The 15,726-nt window shown below is 43.0% G+C and overlaps 1 protein-coding gene across 2 annotated transcripts in view; it reads right to left on the bottom strand.

Annotated features, from left to right (window-relative positions):
* Positions 1-12,820: 12,820 nt before the first annotated feature.
* ALDH2 (aldehyde dehydrogenase 2 family member) overlaps positions 12,821-15,726 on the bottom strand; it is a 29,821-nt gene continuing 26,915 nt past the window's right edge. The window contains exon 12 of one of the 2 annotated variants that reach the window (XM_054510521.2): positions 12,821-13,393. In XM_054510521.2, coding sequence (XP_054366496.1) covers positions 13,361-13,393 — 33 coding nt within the window. In that variant the 3' untranslated portion in view covers positions 12,821-13,360. The remainder of the gene's footprint in view (positions 13,394-15,726) is intronic. The other variant, XM_045887641.3, reaches the window with a different exon arrangement.

Below are 15,726 nucleotides of genomic sequence, written 5' to 3'. Positions count from 1 at the left end.
CATGCTTTCTCTCTCTCTCAAATAAACAAATAAAATCTTTAAAAAATATATATATATATAAAATTTAGCATCATAACCATTTCTAAGTGTATAGTTTAGGAGATTTAAGTATATTTGCATTGGTGTACAATCAGTCTCCCCAGCTTTCTCATCCTGCAAAACCAAAACTCTGTACTTACTAAACAACAGCTCTTGAAGTCCAAATGGAAAAGTGGATTCGGAAAAGGCACACTTACTAAAGAATTATAATATCTCACTTGATAGCCATGATTTCCGCTTTCCAGCTGAGAAACAAGACACAGAGGTTACCTCAAATGTACAGGTATATGACACTTTGATGTATTTTTTTTTTAAAGATTTTATTTATTTATTTGACAGAGACAGACAGCGAGAGCAGGAACACAAGCAGGGGGAGTGGGGAGGGAGAAGCAGGCTTCCCACTGAGCCGGGAGCCTGATGTGGGGCTCGATCCCAGGACCCTGGGATCATGACCTGAGCCAAAGGCAGTCGCTTAACCAACTGAGCCACCCAGGCGCCCCCACTTTGATGTATTTTAAAAATAAACTGTTAAACTCTCCATTTTTATCATCATCATCATAATCTACCATCACCAGTTAATATACACAACTGACATCCTTTCCCCCACCCCCAGCAATGGGAGTAAAGAGAGGAGTCAGCAGGAGTCAGAAATGAGTGAAGGTCTGGTGCTATCTTAGTCTGTTCTGGCTGCTGTAAGGATATGCCACAGACTAAGTGGCTTATAAACAATGGAAATGTATTTGTCATGGTTCTGGAAGCTAAAAGTCTGAGATCAGGGTGCCAGTGTGGTTGGGTGAGGGCCCTCTTCTTGGTTCATAGCTAGTGTATGAGTCTCCAAGGAGGCAGACCAGGACCAGGAAATGTCACCTGCTTCCCCCAGGATAATCGTGACCCCTCCCATGTTTCCAGTGTGTTGTCCAAAGATCCCACAAATATTGTATTGATGGGTATCCAATTAAATTCCCCAAATATGGGGCACCTGGGTGGCTCAGTCGTTAAGCGTCTGCCTTCGGCTCAGGTCATGATCCCAGGGTTCTGGGATCGAGCCCCGCATCAGGCTCCCTGCTCGGCAGGGAGTCTGCTTCTCCCTCTCACTCCCCCTTGCTTGTGTTCCCTCTCTTTGCTGGGTCTCTGTCAAATAAATAAAATCTTTAAAAAAAAAAAATTCCCCAAATAGTACATAACTGAACTGTGGTTATATAAGAGAATATCCAAGGTAGAAATTCAAACACAATAAAGTATTAAGAGGTAAATGGGCATGATGCCTGCAACCTACTCCTAGGAAGTCCAGTAACAAAGGAAATATATATAGGAGGTGAGAAGTTGGGGGAGGAGAGGTAGAGCCAATGGGGAAAATGCTACATGTGGTTGAATCTGGGTAAAAAGTATATAGGAGCTTGTTGTACTATCCTTAAAACTTTTGAAAGTCTGAAACAACTTCAGAATAAAAAGCAAAAAGCAGGGCTCCCTGCTCAGCGGAGAACCTGCTTCTCCCTCTCCCTCTGCTGCTCCCCCTGCTTGTTCTCTCTCTCTCTCTGTAAAATAAATAGATAAAATCTTAAAAAAAAAAAAAAGGCAACAAGCAAGCAAACACAAATCTTTCTAAAGGAAGTGCTGGTCCCTCTCATTAAGTGCGGCCCCCAGACCAGCAGTAGCAGCATCACCTGGCACTTAATAGGTACACCTTAAATATTTCTTCTTGGGGCCACAAGATTGGGATCCAGATTTATATTTCACTGATTTTTTTTTTAAAGATTTTATTTATTTATTTGAGAGAGAGAGAATGAGAGAGAGCACATGAGAGGGGGGAGGGTCAGAGGGAGAAGTAGACTCCCTGCCGAGCAGGGAGCCCGATGCGGGACTCGATCCAGGGACTCCAGGATCATGACCTGAGCCGAAGGCAGTCGCCTAACCAACTGAGCCACCCAGGCACCCTGATTTTTTTTTTTTAACCATGTGTATTTCCTTTTGAAAAAAGGTTAATAAAATCAGTATGAATCAATAAATACCAGTTCCCTTTTATCCTTCACAAAATTGCTGAATGAGCGCTGGAAGTGACCATAGGGGTTATGCGGCTTGCCCAAGTTACCCCAAACAGCTGTGACTCTGGCTGCTTTATTTTTTTTTAATTGAGGGGAAATTCACGTAACATAACATTGGCCATTTTAAGGTAAACAATGTGGCATTTGTTACATTGACCAGTGATATGCAACTATCATCGCTGTCTAGTTCCAAAACATGTTCATCACCCCAAAAGGAAACCCCACATCCATTAAGTAGTCACTCCCTAACCCCCAGCCTCTGGCAACCACCAGTCTACTCTCCATCACTATGGACTTGCCTGTTCTGGACATTTCATATACATGAAAACCTACACTGTGTGGCCTTCTGTGTCTGGCTTCTTTCTCTCAGCCACATGTCTTCGAGGTTCATCTGTGTTGCACCATGTGTCAGTGCTTCACTTCTTTTCACGGTTGAATATATTCCATTATGTGGATAGACCACATTCTGTTTATCCTTTTGTCTGGTGATGGACATTTGGATTGTTTCCACCTTTTGGCTACTGTGAATAGTACTGCTGTGAACATTTGTGAATAAGTTTTTGCTGGAGTCCCTGTGTTCAGTTATTTGGGGTATGTGACCCTGGCCTCTTGATTCCCTCATTGCATTGCCTGCCAGACATAACTAGTGTACAGTTGTGTTCTAACACCGTCTTTGAAAGACCCCAGCAGGTGGGTCTCCGATCAGCTCTTGCAGAGGATGACGCTGTAGTTGCACTTATGGCCCACGAGGTGGCGCCTACACGTTAAAAAAAAAGGGCGCCTGGGTGGCTCAGACGGTTAAGCGTCTGCCTTCAGCTCCGGTCGTGATCCCATGTCCTGGGATCGAGCCCCGCATCGGGCTCCCTGCTCAGCAGGTAACCTGCTTCTCCCTCTCCCTCTGCCTGCTTCTTCCCCTGCTTGTACACACTCTCTCTCTGTCAAAAATAAAAAATCTTTAAAAAAAAACACAAAAAACCACCACATCAACCCAGTTCTCTAGCCTACCTGAAAAGTTCCTTGTGTCCTTTATTCAGCCAGAAACGGAGCATTTCCTCTTGGACACTCAACAAGACTAAAGGCAGAAACAGCAGCTTTACACCCAATACTCCTGTGACTGACCCATATACAAATACCCAGAGAGATTAGGTTGTTTGTAACCTGAGAACTTTGTTTTTTCTTCAGAGAGCTACTTATGGTTCGAACTGGTTCCTATCACTGAAAACACAAGGAGATTAATACATGTCTAGGACATCAAAGTCTATCTTATATGATATAGTTTTGGAATATAGGTAAGGTTTGGCAGGGTGAGGTCCACAGCCGACGATCAAGAAAGAATTCTTGAGATGTCTTTGGTGCAAAATGGGGTTTTATTAAAGCACAGGGACAGGGAGGCAGCCAGTCCAAGGTAGGCAGCATATATGAACCTCCTTGAGTAGAAAGGATCGTTTGTCAGCTGGAAGTTATGGCAGTGAAGAAGTCCTGGCACCAGGCAGGGAGACACCAGAAAAGACAACAAAATAAGGTTAATATTATAATGAGAAAGAAAAGCCTGAATAAAAGACCTTTGATAGTTGACCGTAATTTTCCTCCAGTCCAAGAGTTTTAACCAATCACTAAAGGAAAGAGAGAGATCGTTTAAAGCGCCAATTTGAATATTCATGTCAGAAACCGAGAAGTATTTTTGTGGTAATCTGGAATGTATGTGCAGCATTCTGTTTTTATGATAGCACCTTGTGCAACAGTTAAAACATCTAATGCCATTCTATTTTATAGAATCGCTTTACACTTTGTGTTATTTCGGTATTTAATAGAGAAGTGCTATTTTGAGTGTCATTTAGGGCTTTGTGTACTTACGAAGAGTTTCCATGTGCCAAATGACATCCCCCAGTCCTAAAGAAGGAATAAAGGTGGATGCTAGGTGGTCATACCAAATGAACACAGAACGTGTCAACCATCATTTTAAATTTGGAAGGTTGGCTGGGTTGGTAAATGGCTTTAATAATGCATCCGTGCATCCAAGGAAAACCCAGAGTACAGCGGCCTATCCATTCTGGGAAAAGCCATGGCCACAAGATAGAGCCAGTTGGATCCCATTAGGAGCCAGGTATCTAATTCTGGGCTTCCTTGAATTGCAATCAGGATATCAAAGCTATTTGGTTTTGGAGGGCCACCTTTTATTTTTTATTTTTTATTTTTATTTTTTTAAAGATTTTATTTATTTATTTGACAGAGAGAGACACAGCAAGAGAGGGAATACAAGCAGGGGGAGTGGGAGAGGGAGAAGCAGGCTTCCCAAGGAGCAGGGAGCCCGATGCGGGGCTCGATCCCAGGACTCTGGGATCATGACCTGAGCTGAAGGCAGACGCTTAACGACTGAGCCACCCAGGCGCCCCTGGAGGGCCACCTTTTAAATTTGTGCGTGAATGCATGGCAAGCTTAGTTAAAGGTGGTCACTGTATGCTTTGCTAATGCTTCTACTTGCAATTTTACATCAATAGAATTGGTGGCTTCTAAGATAAATATCACTAAGGAATAAAGCCATCATGAAGCCCTCTTCGTTTGAAGTCTAGCCTTAATATCCTAATCACAAGGAATCCCTGGCAAGTGGGACAAAACTTGTCTCAGGAGTTAAGGGGATCACCAAGTGCATCATCTAATCCAGTCATAGGGAAAGTGGGGCCATCCATTATTTCCACAGAATAATAAGCACAAAGATTGTCTATACATGAGCTGTTGTGGCAGTTTCTCTTAAGTTTATCTGAAGTTGTCCAGTGTCCGTTTTTAGGACTTTTAGGAAAAAGGCAGTTTTAGTTTTTAATGACTTTTAAATCAAGAGAATGGAGTTCCAAATAGATTGGAAACTTTAGTTGGAGAGCTGTAGTCAAATGTTTGAGGAAACCCGAAGAATTCAGGATCTAATCTGGTTTATAAGAAATAGTATTAAAAGTTAATATTTACAAAGACGTGTTATTGAAACATTTTTTCTCTATAATAACCCTCATTTTTCATCAGATAGCAAATCAGGACTAAATTTATTTGAAAAACAAGTCCAGTTTATCAGGTCATGATCCCAGGGTCCTGGGATGAGCCCTGAGTTAGGTTCCCTGCTCAGAGATGAGTCTATTTCTCCCTCTGGCCCTCCCTCTCCCCCTGCTCATGCTTGCATCCTCTCCCCTCTCTCTCTGAAATAAATAAATAAAATCTTTTAAAAAAAAGAAAAAGAAAAACAAGTCCAGTTTTAACAACCTTAGCCTAATTATTTATATAAGCTCAGCAAGAATAGTGGATTGATCATATAGATCTTTCAAAATTTGCTTTGCTGGAACTTTTTTTTTTTTTTTAAGATTTTATTTATTTATTTGAGACAGAGAGCATGAGAGGGCGGAGGGTCAGAGGGAGAAGCAGACTCCCTGCCGAGCAGGGAGCCCGATGCGGGACTCGATCCTGGGACTCCAGGATCATGACCTGAGCGAAAGGCAGTCGCTTAACCAACTGAGCCACCCAGGCGCCCTGGATTGAACGGATTCTTATTGAATTTATGCAAATGACTATAATTGCCATAGAAGAAAGACCACTTACCAAGACCTTTTGAATTTCAGAGGGTTCAGTAGAGAGAAAAGTTAAAGGCTTCATTTTGTTCACAGAGGAATATTTTATCTTATTTTTGTATATCATGGAATTCTTAAGAGAAAATTTCCTTAATCTGGAAGAGCAAACAGTAGGGAACCAACAATGTTTCAAACAAAAGTCACAAAAATTATAATCTTACTAAGTTTAGTTATTTTAAAGATATCGAATACCTATAATTGTCAAAAGCCCTTTTTATGAATCTCCTTGAAGATGAAATACGTTTCACAAGAGAATAAGAACAATAACTATAGATGACAAAAAGACTCAAAAATGAACATGGCTAAAGATCTGATGAGAGGTTACAATATAGCTGGCAAGGAAATCCGGTTATTTCTGTGCCACATAACACTTCAACAATCAGAATAGCAAGTGATGACCTTATACCAGAACATATTAAAACTTTAGGAATTGCATACAATCTCTAGAATAGTTATAGCATTTACCCAAATGGAACCTAAAGCTTATTATTTTTTGTTTGACAGTGCTTTTCAAGTAACTTAACATACCAAATAAACAAGCCCAGTTGGTCAAAAAGACTCCATTTACAATTTAAATCTTGGGGAAGTTTGTTTAAATCCCTCAGAAAATTTTACAGCACATGCCTAAATAGGATTACAGATCATTATAAAACTAAAAATTTATTTAACCAAGGTGACAGTAAGAGATTCCAAAGACACATATGTAGGGTTATATAGTTGTTAGCAAAACTTAGCTCTTTTAATATTGAGAAATTTTAAGTAATCAAAGACCTGAGAAAGACAAAACATAGAAACTGCTTTTTTTCTGGGCAGACAAAAGGAAAAACAACAACAGCAGCAAAAAACTCTGTTTACATTTTATTTTTGAGAGCAGACCAATAATCCAAGAAAACTTTGTCTTTTGAACAGAGAGAAAAGCAGACTTTTAATCTTATACCAGTATACTTTTTAAAAAAGATTTATTTATTAGAGAGAGAGAGAGTGTGCATGAGCAGGGGGTTGGGGGTGGTGGAGCAGGGGAAGGGAGACACAGAAAACTTCAGATTCCCCGCTGAGCACTGAGCCTAATGCAGGGATCCATCATACAATGCTGCGATCTTGACCATGACGGGAGCTGAAATCAACAGCCAGCCACTCAACGGACTCAGCCACCTAGGCGGCCCCCCAGTGTACTTTTTAGAGTCCATGAATTATAACTTTAGTCCATCCTAAATGCATATAAAATTCCTTTCCAAAGATTTCCCTTTACAAACCTTCTACAACTTTCTTTTGTATTTAGATTTTGCCCCAAGCCATTTCTCTCCAAACAACCAGTCTCATTTTAGGACAAAATTACCTTTTACCTTCAACAAAAAATGTATTCCCATTTCATGTATTTTTCTTACATATCTCTGGCTTTCCTTTTTTTTTCCCAAGAACTTTCCTTTTTTTTCTGTTAAAGATTTTATTTATTTATTTGTCAGAGAGAGAGAGAGAGAGCGCGCACGCTCACAAGTGGGGGGAGGGGCAGAGGGCGAAGCAGACTCCACGCTGAGCAAGGAGCCTGATGTGGGACTGATCCCCAGACCCTGGGATCATAACCTGAGCTGAAGGCAGACTGAGCCACCCAGGTGCCCCTCGGCTTTCCTATATACAGAGTTGCTTCCCTTATTTCCATTAGTCTTAATTACATGTAGTAGAATTTTAACTCTTAGAAACCTTAGTCTCCAGTGAAAACTAAGTAGTAACCAATTATAAACTGTTACACCAGAATTCTTTAGATGGCAAATTTGTGAATCAATTAAGCACAAAGCTTATTTTCCAACAGACTCAAATATTCTGTTTCTCTGCAATAAGTCAAAAGCACAAACCTATGCTCAGTAATTAAAGCTTTAGCACTTTATTCTATTTGGAAAAGATCTACATGTCCAACGAATTTAATCCCATTTGTCATCCAAGCAAAACTTTAAAGTTTCAGATTACTAAAGACTTTGAAAGCTATCTTAACAATTATCCATGAAAACTCTGAGACAGACAAAATTAACCATTATTTCTTTTAAGATTTTATTTATTTGAGAGCACATGCAGGGACGTGCTCGCACGTGCAGTGGGGAGGGGCAGAAGGAGAGGGAGAAGCAGACTCCCCACTGAGCAGGGACCCTGACATGGGGCTCGATCCCAGGACCCTGAGATCATGACCTGAGCTGAAAGGCAGATGCTTAACCGACTGAGCCACCCAGGCGCCCCAAAAGTAACCATTATTTTAAGTCATCTTTTTGCTGACAAATTGCAACAGAGATAACACGAGCTTATTTGACCTACAGTAAACCTTGGTAGAATAAAAGTTTCATATTTAATGCTGATAACTCTAAAGACATGTCTATCTTAATTAAACCAACAAACTTAGTTTAAATACTGAATTAGGTTCTACCTGGATCTTCTTTTAAAAGTCAGTCAGCTTATTTCCCATTGTCAATTTTTACCTGAGACAGTGGTAGGGAAATCTGAAGTGGGCAGTGTTAGGTCCAGGGGGTCCTCTTCTTAGCTCCTTGACATCGAGGGGAGGAGGAGCCAGTGGTACCAGAGGCACGGAGGATGGTCTAGAAAGAAGCCAGTTATGCAGGCTGCACCCAAGGTTGGGGAGACAGAAGAGGCAAAGTGCTGCCAGAAGGCAGAGACAGGGTTCCTGGTTCTAAACCTGGTCAGGTCGGGCAGATGAGCAGATGCCATGTGTTTTTTTTTTTCAGAATTTCACTGAAACAGAGTTTCGGTAGCTGTTTGGGAATATTCCTTAAAGTCCTGTCCCGAGGTGGACTAACCACAATGGGCTCTAATTATAGCCACTAACCCCCGGGAAATGAGAGAGAAGCCCCCACATCTATTAGGATGAACAGTGAGAGAGAGTCAGTGTCCCCTTCATCAGGGATGGCCTGTGTTTCCTCCAGCAACCTGGGTTTATTCAGAGGCCTATTTAGATCATTATCATCCAGTATATCAGGAGGGAGTTCACATTCTGCAAGAGGCCCTTCGGTTGGGGTCCTGATGTGGAGCACCAAAGGACTGGACCTAGGGGGGTACCTCTGTCCATTTGCCCTGTTTCCCGCAGAAGAGATCTGATAGGTCCTGCTGAGGCCATGTAGTGTTACAGGAGATCAATCCTCTTTTAAATTTTGCAATAGGAATGGTTTCCAGTGGGTTAAAATGCATCCCAAGGGAGAATCCTTGGGCCCTGAAGAAGCTCCCCTGCTCCTTGGGAACTGAAGAATAGAGAAGGTCCATTACCAAAAAGGCTGACTCCCTGGGTGACATCCCACACAGGATATGTCAGAGGTTCCAGGTGTCAAAAGTGAGTGGAGGCGTCCTTCAAATGAAAATTGCTACCTGCCTTGTCATGAAGGCAGACCTGCTGTAAAAGGACCTATAGGAGGGATGCTAGCATCCCACTTCTCCATTGCATTCTAGGCTACAGATTGGTGCCTGGCATATGGACTGAGTAGCCTGCCGTTTTTGACCCATGGAAATAATTAGAAAAGTTTTACAAGGGAAAATTACCCAATTTTGTAATTTAAGTAGTTAATAGAGAACATTGATGGAAAACAGTAAAGACAGAACTCCACCATGATCTAAGCAATATTCCAACACACGTAGTCTTTACAGCCATCTTCTCTAGGAAATGGTCCCCGGTTGGGTTTTAATTCAATTGGATACTGGTTTCAGCCAGCTCTGGGTGAAAGCCTCATGGCTAGAAGCAGCTAGACCAGAGTTGTGGAGGGGATCACATTAGACCAATGAGGAGGAAACCTCACACGGGAATCTTAGGATCAGCAGCTGTCCTAGTCACTTAGGTGACTGTCCCGTGCCCTAGACAGACAACTCTGTATGAGGATAGGAATAAAAAGAAAGCATCAAGTTTCTGGGTCTTATTACAATCCTGGCCAGAGTACTAACTTCCAGCCAAAAGGCAGGCTTTTTTTCTCCCCGTAGAGTAGCCACAGGCTAGAGGACTGCAGCCTGAGCGAGCCATCTGAAAGTGTTCCAGTAAGACCATACTGCTTGAAAAGCCCCTGAAATGAGAGTAAAGGAAGAGTAGAGAAAATACTCCTCAAGTTAGCACCGAGGTTCAGAGTCCAGATGAAAAGACTCAAAGCCCCACATTGGGCGCCAAATGATGTAGTTTCTGAGTAGTGTGGTGTTGGGGTCCCGCCTGAGCCAACAACCAAGAAGGAATTCTTGAGAGGTCTTTGGTGCAAAAATGGTGGGTTTTTTTTTTTAAGATTTTATTTATTTATTTGAGAGAAAAAATGGTGGTTTTATTAAAGCATGGGGACAGAACCCCTGGGCAGAAAGAGCTGCTACCCCAAGATTGTGAAGGGCAACTGATTATATACTTTGGGTTGGGGAAACTGAAGCGAAGGGAAGTTCCAAAAGGATTTTCCAATGCTGAAGAAGACTCACAGCATCCTGGAGGCCTTGCCATTGTCAAGCTAAGGTAGTTTTTCCCTCCAGCAAAGCATTAACGTTAAGACAGTTGGGAGTTTCCTGGAGGAACGTTATATTCCACCTGCCTCAAGTATTTGTCAGGCTTCAGGTTAGAAGGTATTTAATTTTATCTACATTTCCTTCTGCCTTTGTCCTACATCCCTTTTACATGCCTTTATTATAGCTTAGGGTAAATATTAAGCAGATAGGAGTGGTACTCCCGCTTACATAAGGGGCATAAGTAATAGGGAAATAACCTAGGCTCAAGCCTTCAGGAACTGAACCTCTGGCAAGAAGCCTGGAAAATAAATAAAAGACACTATGAGTACCCTCTAGGGAGCTTTCTTTCTTTCTTTTTTTTTTTTAAAGATTTTATTTATTTATTTGAGACAGAGAGAATGAGATACAGAGAGCATGAGAGGGAGGAGGGTCAGAGGGAGAAGCAGACTCCCCGCCGAGCAGGGAGCCCGATGCGGGACTCGATCCCGGGACTCCAGGATCATGACCTGAGCCGAAGGCAGTCGCCTAACCAACTGAGCCACCCAGGCGCCCCTCTAGGGAGCTTTCTTGTGTCTGCAGTCAGCAGGGGCCCTTCTTGGCCTTCCATGACGCCATTACCTTATCACTGTCACTGCACGTGGCACCTATATTGTATTATAATCGCCTTTTTTTTTTTTAAAGATTTTATTTATTTATTTGACAGAGAGAGAGCACAAGTAGGCAGAGCGGCAGGCAGAGGGAGAGGGAGAGGCAGGCTTCCCGCCGAGCAGGGAGCCCGATGCGGGGCTCGATCCCAGGACCCTGGGATTATGACCCGAGCTGAAGGCAGATGTTTAACGACTGAGCCACCCAGGCGCCCCTATAATCACCTTTTTTGAGAGTCTTACTTGCCTCACTAGATTCTGAGCTTCTGGAGGTATAAGTGTGTCTGATCCATCCTTGCATCACCAGTACCTGGCACTCAGTAATCTCCCAAGAAATGTTTACAATGGATGAATGTTAAGTGTGAAGGGGTGTGATCTTTTCCTCCAGCTGGCCAGCTTGGGCCAAGCATCCCCCTTTTCACACCCTCAGAACACCCTCTTACTTTTGTCTGTTTACTGCCACTTCCCCGGGTAGATCAGGTGTGTGTGCCCTGAGGGCAGGGACAGCCGTTTCTGCTGATCAACCCATCCCAGCTGCAGTGGGCCACCCTCAGCCCAAAGGCCACCAAGCAGGATGGGAGAACAGGGGCGGGTTCAAAGCTTTGCTAGCCTCATGTGTCGTGACACTGGTGTTGCTGCTTAGCATCAAAACTAAAATACAGAATCATTTTATTGGCAGTGAACCCCATCTCATCCTGAAGCAACAAGAAGGGGAATGTTTCTGCTCACTGGTCATAAAATCCTAGGCTCCTCATTGTGGCACACTGATTTCAGGTATGAACAACTGTGGAATGAGTAGATTTATTTGTATATATATAACAATATATGCATAATCTAAATGATTAAGTTTATTCGTATTTTCTTAAATTTAGTTAACATTGTTTTGCTTTCTTTTTTACGATGCCTTCTATTTATGGCAGTTAAATGCAGTTTTTTTATGTATGGCAATAAAGTGCTTAATTTTTTTATCTAAGTAAGAGTCGATTTAAAGAAAAAAGTAAATGATACAGGTATACGCATATATGACAAAAATTATGAAGCACTATTCAAGTAAGTCAGATTAGCCTTTAGTGGAATAGGGATTGTTGACCAAGATGTGGCTTAGCCTGAGTGAAGTAAGCCAGGGGTCAGCCAGCGTGCTCCACAATCCCTGGACACTGTCTGCAAAAATGATACAGAAGGTGGATTTTCCCTAGGAGAGGATCAGACTTTTTTCTCAAATTGTTTTTTTTTTTTTTTTTTTAAAGATTTTATTTATTAATTTGAGAAAGAGAGATAGCGAGAGCAGGAACACAAGCAGGGGGAGTGGGAGAGGGAGAAGCAGGCTTCCCGCGGAGCAGGGAGCCCGATGTGGGGCTCAATCCCAGGACCCTGGGATCATGACCTGAGCCGAAGGCAGACGCTTAACGACTGAGCCACCCAGGCGCCCCTCTCAAATTGTTAATCTGTGACCCAAACATGATCACAACCTTCACAAACTCCTACAGCTATTCAGCTTTTTGCTGATTCCATTGCTCACCAAGGAATCTTCAGATTCCTCGTTTACTAACAATCCTAATTACAGATCCCTTAACTAAAGTAAGGCAGTGTTCTGGACAGGAGATTCACCAGGTCTGGTTACAGGAATACAGACCTCACTTAAGATGAATAAACAGACATCTGGTTTCCAAATTAATCTCATGAAATTCATCAGCATGAACCTGTCTCATTTAGTCTGACCCAAGTTTTTTAACTTAAAACAAGAACAACAAACCTTGGATGTGAAGTGTGTCTTTCCCGGCTGACTGCCCCCTCTCTGAGGGCAGGACCTGGGGAGTCCTATTTTGGTGACTTCGCTAGGGCCTACCATAGGGCTGGCCACAGGTGGACAGGACGGAGGAAGGAAATGAAAGCTATTTCCCCACAGGACAGTAGCCACATACAGTGTGACACACAGACACACACAGGAGGGGACAACATCCCTATGTGGTGGTATTTCCTTGGGTTACTGAGATGGACAAAGAGTTAACCAAAAAGTGAACAGCAGCATTGTTTTTTTTTTTTATTCTTATGTTAATCCCCATACATTACATCATTAGTTCTAGATGAAGTGTTCCATGATTCATTGTTTGTGCATAACACCCAGTGCAACATGCAGAATGTGCCCTCCTCAATACCCACCACCAGGCTAACCCATCCTCCCACCCCCCAGCAGCATTGTTTTTAATGAATTTTAGTCCAGAATACAGAGGAAGGCACTAGCTGTTGCCCTGACTTGTTAGTACAAGTGTAAAAAATGGCTTTTTGTTCCCCTATAAAGGCAAGTTACAGAAATCTATCAGATGGACAGAATAAGACATTTGAATCTAGTTTTGAAAAATCAGCCTGGAAGCTAGGAGTACTGTTGGCATCTTTCCCGGTACTCTTTCCTTCACACCCACCCCCCATCTATCAATTAAAGTTCTGATACTTTCTTGATCAAGAGATTTTGTGAGAGAATTTCTCTTTTGAGACTTTTAGTGTGCAAGTGTCATTTTTCTTGGTTTTGCTGCTGATGTCCTTGACCTCCACCGGGAGTTGGCACAGTTCTTCAGGAGTTCTTCTGAGGCACTTTGACCGTGACCTGTAAGAGGGGAGCAGAGCAGCTGTTAAATCTTCCTGCTTCCCGGCGATCTGTGGGCACTCTCAGCTGGGGTGCTGCCAAGGACGAGCACAAGGGCTTCCTTTACTTCTGATAGCTTGATAGACAACTGCCCAATCCCAGGGACCCAGCTAGGGCCCTGTTCTGCATGAGAACATTCTCTGCCTCCCCTTAATCCAGTCATTTTTTATTGTCACGGGGCAGAAGAGGGCGGGATTGCTATGGCATCTAGTAGATAGCAGTCAGGAATGCTGCCCATGGAACGTCCCACGCTGCACAGGACAAACCCCACAACAAAGAATTATACAACCCCAAATGTCAACAGTGCTGAGCTTGAGAGACCCTGACCTACACCCATATTTTCCTCCAAAAGAATCAAAGTAAGGGAAAAAATAACATGCTAAAGCTTACAGGTGTGTCAGTGTGTCAAGTGGGAAGATTCCAGACTCAGATGGATTTGGTTAAATCCCAGCTTTACCCCCTACTGTGCAAGGACTTCACCTCTGTGTGCCTCGATTCCTCATCTGCAGGATGGGATAAAGACAGACTATCCCTCCTGGGGTTGTTGTGAGCACTGATTGAGATAACCTGCATAAGGAAGTCTAGCAGATTCTGGCACAAAGTAAGCTCTCAGTAAAGATGAGTTCAAAAGAAGACATTTTCTCAGCAGTCCCCCCTTGCAAACTTGATTTCTTTTCTGAAAAGTTTTTAATCCTATTTTTGTTAGGATTATCACTTGAGTTCCCCAAACTCAACAGCTTACACTTGGATTCCTGCACGAACCACCTCAACTCAAGCCTCCTCTTTTCAGGGTCTCTCTCCCCCTGCCCTCCAGGAAATCCAGATACTGGGACTCCTGGGGCTCAGTCCTAGCATGGCCCCCGCAACACCATACCTAAATAATCTCATCACTGTTTTGATGAACAGTTATAGGCCAGTGTCAGGTTCAAATCTGGATCTTGCCTCTTGTCTGGGACAATTTTATTTATTTTTTTAAAAAGGATTTTTTTTTTTTTTAAAGATTTTATTTATTTGACAGAGAGAGACACAGCGAGAGAGGGAACACAAGCAGGGGGAGTGGGAGAGGGAGAAGCAGGCTTCCCGCGGAGCAGGGAGCCCGACACGGGGCTCGATCCCAGGACTCTGGGACCATGACCTGAGCTGAAGGCAGACGCTTAACGACTGAGCCACCCAGGCGCCCTAAAAAGGATTTTATTTATTTGAGAGAGAGAGAGACAGAGCACATGAGCAGGGGCAGAGGGAGCGGGAGACACAGACTCCACTGCTTAGCAGGGAGCCTGACGCAGGGCTCGATCCCAGGATCCTGGGACCATGACCCGAGCGGAAGGCAGAGGCTTAACCGACTGAGCCACCCAGGCACCCCTGGGACAATTTTAAATAAACAAGCAAACAGGTTTATTTTATTCCAACAAGCTTCTTGAGAACACAGGTTGTGGCTTACCACTGAGTACTGAATGAAGACCACATCCACCCTTCTCGCCCTGCTCCCCTGGCTGGTTTGCGTGCCCTGAGCCTTCTCTTCCCCAATCCTGGGAAAGCCCAACTTAGCCCATTACTCTTTTCTTTAAATATCACTAGTGAGTTTGTTGCCTGGTTAAACTGTAATTAGTGTCCATTGTAGAGAAAATTATTTTCACTTTGGTGCCTTTCTTTCCTGTCTTTTCCATAGTTATAAATAAAGGTACCTGAGTATATATATGTACATACAGCCTTTAAATTGGGTTCATACTGCACGTATTACTTTGTATCCTGTCTTTTCACTTTAAAGGATGATCATTTTCCATGTCAAATATCCTACAAAAATATATTTTTAAGGATTTATTTATTTATTTATTTATTTATTTGAGAGAGGGAAAGAGCAGGCCCATGTGGGGGGTGGAGGTGCAGAGGGAGAAAGAGAGAGAATCCTCAAGCAGACTCTGCGCTGAGCATGCAGCCCAACGTGGGGCTTGATCTCACGGCCCTGAGCCAAAACCAAGAGTCAGATGCCCAACCGACTGCACCACCCCTGGCACCCCCTACAAAAATATTTTTAATGGCTACTTAGTAAACCATGATTTGGGTGTTCCATAATTTATTGGGCATTTAGGTTACATTTGACTTCTTCATCTTTGAGAGAGAATGCTGTGATGAATATTTATGGAATAATACTTTCTTTGTATTTCTGATTTGTCCTCCAGGCTACATTCCTATCACTGACATTAGGATTTTGGTGTATTTATGGCCCTTGGTCTCTAATGCCTCACGGCTTGATCCTTAGTAGAAGCTTTTCCCCACTGCTTCGGCCCACTAGG

The sequence above is a fragment of the Mirounga angustirostris genome, unplaced genomic scaffold, assembly GCF_029215605.1.
Source record: "Mirounga angustirostris isolate CCGP_5_RB_7025 unplaced genomic scaffold, mMirAng1.0.hap1 SCAF_14, whole genome shotgun sequence".
NCBI lineage: Eukaryota > Metazoa > Chordata > Mammalia > Carnivora > Phocidae > Mirounga > Mirounga angustirostris.
This window is presented reverse-complemented; position numbering and strand designations above follow the sequence as displayed.